An 8707-nucleotide genomic window follows, 5' to 3' on the forward strand; every position below is an offset into this window, starting at 1 on the left:
CGTGAGCCACACGGGAATGGTTTTCTGCGCGCACGCGTCAGTTTGCTTTTACCAGCGTTGTTTCGGTTGCACATAGAGAACGTGTGCAAAAGATGTGAACGGCCCTTAATGTCTTTATTCTGGGATTGCCACTCTAAGTTAACACATGTGCATAAAGTAAATGGTATCCCAATGCTTTTACTAAGGGATGTTTTTGTTGTACCATCTCCGCCTACCGCCCCCAGCAAGATACTTGCGACGCCGCGCTGGCATTTGGCATATCGCCCAAATCCGCCACTGGGGAAGAGAGGGACAGTGTATCAGCGACGTTAGTGGCACCAACAATAATTTAGTTGCTGCATGTTATTTATTTATCTATAGAAACATTGGGAATTTACATAAGTACATTTAAGTTAATAATATCAACACAGGGGTGGCCACAGGGTTGGGGTGGCCACAGGGGTGGCCAGAGTTTACCCAGGGGTGGCCGTGGCCACCCCTTGGGGGCGCCCCTGGTGGTTGTCTGTATTTGACCCAATATTTTTTACAACAACCCACCCTTACTTCAGTGTATGATTCTAACATGGAGGGGGTGAAGTTAAGTTGAAAAGGTCACTGTGTGTGACAAAGAGATTTCCGATCATTTGTTTTTGACATATTGAAAAGTTAGTGTGTGTGTGTGTGTGTGTGTGTGTGTGTGTGTGTGTGTGTGTGTGTGTGTGCAACACAAGCTAATTGATGGACAATAAAAAAAAGAAAAGGCTGTGCAAAAAGTTTAGAGAAAACAAAAAAAAAGGGCTCTAAATTCAGATGCTGCGAAATGAAAAAAATTTATTGAAATATTCTCGAATGCTTTAAATTCGGCTGCTGCATCGGAGGACAGCAGCGCAGTAGAGGAGGTAAAAATAAAATAGAAAAAAAAAATAGAAAAGTCATTGCACTAAAATATACTATGTAATTTTGACAAGAATGAGAGGGGCTTAAGAATCCATCAAGGCAGGATGAGATTCCTGAAAGCTGTAGATATGACAACACATTGCGCAGAAGTTACAACTTCTGGTAAGAAGTGTAAGAATTGAAATGTTACAAATATTTTTGATGTCTTTGACAATTCAAAACATGAGCTGAAAACAGGGCCAATGGACTCCACAACCCACCAGGGGGGAATGCGGGAAAAACCAGTTCCTGCTGCATTTGCATCTGAGTATGCTGAAACTCAGCTTCATCCCCCCAACTCACGCATATGGTCATTTCAATGTTTGAATGTTCTAGATTAACCAAACTGACTTTAACTATCATGTTTGATATCGTTTGAAATGTCTCAGTGCGATTGGTACAATGGTCTCATTCTCTCAGAAATAGACATAATCAAAACAATAAATATATAACTTCAGGCATCTTTTGAACCACTGTGAAGGGTGTGACTTTCCACAGGCAGCACCACTAAGTGTGAATGCCTTTTGTTATTCACACCCCTTCCTTGAGGGAATTCTTGGATTATTTAAGGTAAGGTCTGAGAAAGGTCCAGGGCGATTCTGCCTAACCAGATCAGCCCGTAACATGGCTTGCTCCATGTTATGTATATTTTTGAAGTCAGGAATGCATCATTTTCATCTTGGATTTGTCTTTGATAATTTGATGTTTTGTATTGATCGTTTATGATTTAACTGATTGAATTTGGCATAATACATTTACCTGACTAATAAATTATGTTTTGAATTATTCAAACCTTGTGTTATTATCACTGATAAATGTTGTTGTCCATAGCACTACAAGCCACTGTACAGGTTAGTAACGGACTAAAACATGTTAGACGGAGCAGCGTGGCACGCTATACAATGTTGTTAGAGATCCGACTAGCAAATTGACATTATTCAAGTATACTTGGACTGTAAAAGGCCAACTATTTAGAACAACAAAATTTTGTTGAAACTACTTTAAATGTGGATATTGAGGCCTTCATCTACAAACGTATAATCCTGCGCGATTATTATTAAAATACTTTGTCTTGAATTAGTAGATAACAGATCTATGGGGACCACATAATAATCTCCTAAATTGAGTAAGTAGGGTTCTGCCTTTTTAGGAGAGTGGTTAATCGCCTCTGTTTAATGACCAAGACTGACAAGCTTGTATTAAAAGATTGTATACCCGGCCGGTGCAAGACTCGGGATGCTATAGGAATCTGAGTAAATAAGAATAAGGTATAATAACAAATCAAAAGAATATTCAATCATAATCTAAATTAATGTGAACGGAAACAAAATAACCTTCTCAATGTTTTATAATTGGAGTCAGATAAAACGAGGATAAATATATTAATATTCTAAACCACCTCATACAAAATTTGGAGTCAGATATGAGTTAAGTTTAATATAGATCAACATTGTACACTGGAAAGACCGAACATGCAGTGATACTTCATCCACCATTGGATACCATCATTGGACCAACTGGCTGGACCCTACAGACGCAGAAGGAGCCAGGCCCGGAGGCAACCCACAGTGCCCAGAGCCTCCGAATGTCGCCAACACCTGCTGCCGGCCGCTCGCCTGCTACTCAAAGCTGCCCTCAAGTGACAGCAGCTCATAACAGTCCACAAAGCCCCCAAAGTCACCAAGTGGCAGTTACAAGATCTTACTGTGTTCCTTTGGCACAGCCAAGAATTCAGTGGCCCCAATCCTCAAAGAAAGCTGAGTGGCTCCAGTTCGACAAGGACGTGAATCAGATCCTGGAATTGACAGGCAAGGGGGGTGTGGAACAGCGACTGTTAACAATGACCACACTCATAGTGAACATTGCAGCTGAGCGATTCGGAACTGTGACACCCAAACCCACTCCATCGGCATAGACTCCAAGCCACAGAGTAAAGGAAATCAAACGTCTCAGGAAAGAACTTAAGCTACTAAAGAGGTAGTACAAGGCAGCAGGGGAAGTAGAGAGAGCGGGCCTAGAAGATCTGAGAGGAATCCTGAGGAAACAACTCGTAAACCTCTGTAGGGCAGAGTATCACAGGAAGAGGCGGAGAGAGAGAGCAAGGAAATGGGCAGTATTTTTGGCCAACCCTTTCAAGTTGACCTAGCAGCTCCTTGGCCAAAAGAGGACTGTCCAACTCACCTGCTCCAAGGAGGCTATCAAAAATGACCTCAAGGCCACCTATTCTGACCCGAATAGAAAACAACCCCTGGGGCCTTGCAGTGCACTGCTGACACCACCTGAGCCCACATCAGAGTTCAACATGAAGGAACCCTGCCGGAGTGAAGTAGAGGAAGTAGTGAGGAGAGCAAGGTCAAGCTCAGCACCAGGCCCGAGCGGAGTGCCTTATAATGTATATAAGAACTGCCCAAAGCTTCTACACAGGTTCTGGAAGGCCCTGAAAGTTATATGGAGATAAGGGAAGATTGCCCAGCCATGAAGGTATGCGGAGGGAGTGTACATCCCAAAAGAGGAGAAGTTGGAGAACATCGACCAGTTTCGAGTCATCTCCTTGCTCAGTGTGGAGAGCAAAATATTGTTCAGCATTGTAGCCAAAAGACTCTTCAGCTTCCTATTGAGCAATAAATACATTGACACGTCTGTGCAGAAAAGAAGGTATACTAGGAGTCCCAGGCTGCCTGGAACACACAGGCGTGGTAATTCAGCTCATTAGGGAGGCAAGAGAAGGCAGGGGGGACCTGGCTGTGTTGTGGTTGGATCTCACCAATGCTTATGGCTCAATACCCCACAAGCTGGCGGAGGTCGCACTGGGGAAACATCATGTACCCCAGAAGGTGAAAGACCTCATCATCGACTATTACAGCAAGTTCAGCATGAGAGTCTCCTCTGGCCAGTTAACATGAGATTGGCACCAGCTTGAGGTAGGAATAATCACTGGTTGCACCATCTCAGTGACCCTCTTTGCACTTGCCATGAACATGATGGTCAAAGCAGCTGAGACAGAGTGCAGAGGCCCCCTCAGCAAGTCCGGAGTAAGGCAACCTCCCATCAGAGCCTTCATGGACGACCTCACAGTGACAACAACGTCGGTACTAGGAGCAAGATGGATCCTCCAAGGGTTGGAGAGGCTTGTGGCATGGGCACGCATGAGCTCCAAACCTGCAAAATCCAGATCCTTGGTGCTTAGGAAAGGCAAAGTCAGAGATGAGTTCCGCTTTAGGCTGGGACAACACCAAATCCCATCAGTCACTGAGAGACCAGTAAAGAGTCTCGGGAAGGCCTTTAACTTTAGCCTCAATGACAGAGACTCCATCAGGGAAACCAGCACTGACATGGAGGCTTGGTTGAAAGCAGTGGATAAATCAGGGCTCCCTGGAAGATTTAAGGCTTGGGTTTACCAACATGGAATCCTTCCAAGACTCCTCTGGCCCTTGCTAATCTATGAGGTCCCCATGACTGTGGTTGAAGGTTTTGAACAAAAGGTGAGCAGCTATCTACGCAGATGGCTGGGATTGCCACGCAGCCTAAGTAACATCGCTTTGTAGGGGAAGACCAACAAGCTCAAACTTCCTTTTGGCTCAGTCAGGGAGGAGTTCATTGTGGCACGGACACGGGAACATCTGCAGTACTCTGGATCCAGAGATGCGAAAGTGTCCGGGGCAGGGATTGTCATCAGGACAGGGACAAAGTGGAGAGCAACAGAGGCAGTCGAACAAGCGGAAACCCAGCTGAAGCACAAGGCCATCCTGGGGGCAGTAACACAAGGCAGAGCTGGACTTGGGAGCCTAGCAGCAACCCGATATGACTCGGCCAGCGGGAGGGAGAGGCAGAGGCTGGTGCAGGAGGAGGTGCGTGCTTCAGTTGAGGAGGAGAGAACCAGCAGAGCAGTGGCCATGCGGCAACAAGGTGCCTGGATGAAGTGGGAGCAGGCGATGGAGCGGAATGTCACCTGGAAGGACATCTGGACATGGAACCCCCTGAGAATCAGGTTCTTGATCCAAGGGGTCTACGACGTTCTTCCCATCTGATCGAACCTGCACATATGGGGCAGTGTAGAGACACCTGTATGCCCGCTGTGTTCCAAGCCAGGGACACTTGAACATATTTTGAGCAGCTGTTCCAAGGCATTAGGTGAAGGCCGGTATCGATGGAGACATGATTAGGTCCTTAAATCCATTGCTGAGGCAATCAGCAAGGGGATCAAGGACAGTCGATACCGCCAAACCACGGCCAAGGTCATTCAGTTCATCAAGGAAGGACAAAGGCCAGAGAGAACAGTAAAGAGCTGCTCTGCTGGGTTGCACTCCACGGCCCGAGACTGGGTGATGTCAGTTGATATTGAGAGGCAGCTAAAGATTCCACCACACATCACCCAGTCTACGTTGAGACCTGACATAATCTTGGTCTCCGAGGCCACAAAGCAATTAATCCTGCTGGAGCTAACGATGCCCTGGGAGAAGAGAATGGAGGAGGCTCAGGAGAGAAAGAGTGGAAAATATCAGGACCTAGTGGAGCAATGTAGGGCGAATGGATGGAGGACCAGGTGCATGCCAGTGGAAGTGGGCAGTAGGGGATTTGCCAGCTACACCCTGAGCAAGGCCTATGGTACACTGGGAATAACAGGCACAAACCAAAGAAGAGCCCTAAGCAACAACGTGGAAGCAGCGGAAAAAGCTTCCAGATGGCTCTGGTTGAAAATGGGGGAACAGTGGGGGCAGTAGCATACCACTTGGACACACGCCGGGTTCGATCAGCCTCGGTCGGGTCGCCTGGAGGAGGGTGTCTGTTGCAAGACCCGAAACACCCTGTGATTCCAGGAAACAACACTGATGATGTGTCCAAGGTTGTGCATCAGGAGATGTTTCTGTAACTGACACCATTCACACTACTTCTGACAGTTTTTACCGTAACCTACTGTGAGGTAACCAGGAAGGCTCGTAGTGGGTTTTCAAAGTATATAAAAAAATGAGAAAACCTCAAAATGATGGCACAACTCGCTGATATAACATGTAAAGTGATGGTTTATTTACAGTGTACGAGAGTGAAACCCAAAACCCCGCAAAGTAGCAAAACAAACAAAAATAAAAGAACAAATAAACAAACAAAACGATATATGTACAATCAAAATAAAAATATACAAGTCACAGATCGCTTACAGCACCACAGTAGCTCGCTCGCTCGCCAGGTGAACTTACCTTGAATTGTTGTTTGGGGCTGCCTTTTAAAGGTGAAGCCCCACCCCCTTAACACAGACCGACTTACACTAATTAAAAGGTAAGTATAAATATCAGTATATGTTCCCCAGTTTAGTATTTAAAACCCATTAAACCCCAACCAGTCCCAATTTATCAATGTTAACTAAAATAGATCAACATATAAAGATATACACATATAAACATAAACATTTAAACGCATAAAGACTATGCGTTTAAGTATAGTTAAGTAACCCACCACCCCCCTCTTATCTAGAGGACAATGGATGAGTCTGCTTCCGGTTGCTCTGGAGCAATCCACAGTGAACCCGGCACTATTTAACGAGGCTGCTAGGAGGCGCTCTGTTTGACCGGCCGATGGAAGAGCAACCAGGAAGACAGATGAAGGAGAAACACGGAAGCCAAACAACTGGTAAAAATTAAACAAATATTGACCAAATATTGATTGATGAAGAAATGCGTTTGTGGATGCGTTTGTGTGTGTGTGTGACAACCAATGTGCTGATGGCAGACGTGTGCACCCGAATCGCCTCATTCTTTTCTGGATAATTTTGGTAAGTGAATTATGTTTGAATGTTGAGCACTGTTTGTCAGCCAGGGACAAGTCACCTCATCACACCACCTTTCCCCTCTCCAAGCCGGCTGCCATTCGGGTGGTAGTCGGCCGTCCTGTTCTGGGATCCTGGTCGATGGACAACCTTGAACTGGTTTAGCTGTAGAGACAGATACCACCTGGTTACTCTGGCATTACGGTCTTTCATGCTGTAAATCCAGGTTAGTGCTCTGTGGTCTGTCTCTAATGTAAATTTTCGGCCCAACAAGTAGTACCTGAGACTTTCCAATGACCACTTTATTGCCAGTCCTTTTTTTCTCCACAGTAGAATACCGGGTTTCTTGTGGAAGTAGCTTCCTGCTAATATATGCCACCGGCCTTTCTTGTCCCGCATCTTTCTGCATTAGGACTCCCCCAACACCTACTGCAGAAGCATCCACTTGAACGGTAAATGGCTGGGTAAAGTCTGGACTCTTGAGTACAGGTTCTGAACATAATTGTTTCATTAGAGTTGTAAATGCTTTTTTTTACAATCTTGTGTCCACTGAATTGGATTCTTGGCTTGTTTGCACAGCAAATTGGTTAAGGGGACTGCAGTGGTTGAAAAGTCAGGGAGGAACCTTCGATACCATCCCACCAAACCAAGAAATGACCGAACTATCTTCCGTGTTGTTGGCCTTGGACTGTGTTGTATTGCTTCCATCTTATCCACTTGAGGATGCAATTCTCCATTTTTTAGGCGATATCCCAGGTAATTGGTTTGTGCCTTCACCAACTCACACTTGCTGACATTGAGGGTCAAGCCTGCTGGTTGAATTTTGTCTAGAGTCTTTTTTAGTTGTTGCAGATGGTCTTCCCAGGGCGAGCTGTAGATAACTACATCATCGAGGTAGGCTGCAGACCACTCTTCACATCCCCTTAGTTTACAGAATGCTGTATACTGTCTGGACTTTTCTTCCTAGGGCGCTTGCCAGTAGCCTTTACACAAGTCAAGAGTGGTAAGATATTTTGCTTTGCCAATCCTCTCAAGCAAATCATCTAAACGTGGCATTGGATACGCATCAAACCTTGACTGTGCATTTAGTTTCCGGAAGTCGATGCATATCCGCAGGGTACCATCTTCGTTTGGAACAATGACGACTGGGCTACTCCATTCACTTGTTGAGGGCTCAATCACTCCCAGCTCAATCGTGGTCTCAACTTCTGTCTTGAGTGGTTTTAACAGACTTTTAGGAACCCTGTATGGTCGCTGTCTTGAGAGGATTTGGTTAACAAGTTGGATTCGGTGCTCCACCAGGTTCGTTCTTCCAGGCCTTTGACGAAATAACCCAGAATACTGGTTCATCAGGTGATGTAGCTCAGCTTGCTTGGATTCTTCTAGATGATTTTGCCCCACTTCTGTGGTTTGTGCCGGCTCTGCACCTCTCTGCTCCAGTAGATCCTCCTCCTCTACCTCCTCCACTTTCCTGATCAGCAATGATGTCTCCTTGTTAGGTGGCTCCTTCCACTCCTTCAATAGATTAATGTGATGAGTTTGCTTTTATTTGCCTTTATCAGGGTGATGAACTTCATATGTTACTGGTCCCAGTCTTCGAAGCACTGTATAGGGCCCTTGCCACTTCACCAGTAGTTGATTCGTCGAGGTGGGAAGCAGTAACAAAACCTTCTATCCTGGCAGCAGTTCACGAGTGCGCACATTCTGGTCGTACCACAGTTTCTGTGTCTTCTGGGCCTTCTTGAGGTTCTCTTGGGCCTTTTCTCTGTAGGTATCCAGACGGTCTCTCATCTCAAGGACGTATTGCACAATACTTTTTGCCTTCTCCGTTGCCTCATCAGACGACGTGGCCTCCCAGTTCTTTCGAAGGAGATCCAGAGGTCCTTGAACCCGCCATCCATACAGGAGCTCAAATGGAGAAAATCCCATCGAAGCTTGAGGCACCTTCCTTTACGCAAACATCAGAAACGGTAGCCTTTTATCCCAGTCCTTCCCAGTCTCTGACACAAACTTGAGAAGCATGTTCTTCAG

General features: G+C 45.8%; 1 protein-coding gene across 1 annotated transcript; it reads left to right on the top strand.

The window, feature by feature from the left end:
- Positions 1-2386: 2386 nt before the first annotated feature.
- LOC100148897 (uncharacterized) lies at positions 2387-5711 on the top strand. The gene is given in 2 exon segments (XM_073921725.1): positions 2387-3562; positions 3564-5711. Coding segments are annotated over 2 exon segments (3135 nt in total). The 5' UTR covers positions 2387-2500; the 3' UTR covers positions 5637-5711.
- The last annotated feature ends 2996 nt before the right edge of the window (positions 5712-8707 follow it).

The sequence above is a fragment of the Danio rerio genome, chromosome 14 (genome assembly GCF_049306965.1).
Source record: "Danio rerio strain Tuebingen ecotype United States chromosome 14, GRCz12tu, whole genome shotgun sequence".
Lineage (NCBI taxonomy): Eukaryota > Metazoa > Chordata > Actinopteri > Cypriniformes > Danionidae > Danio > Danio rerio.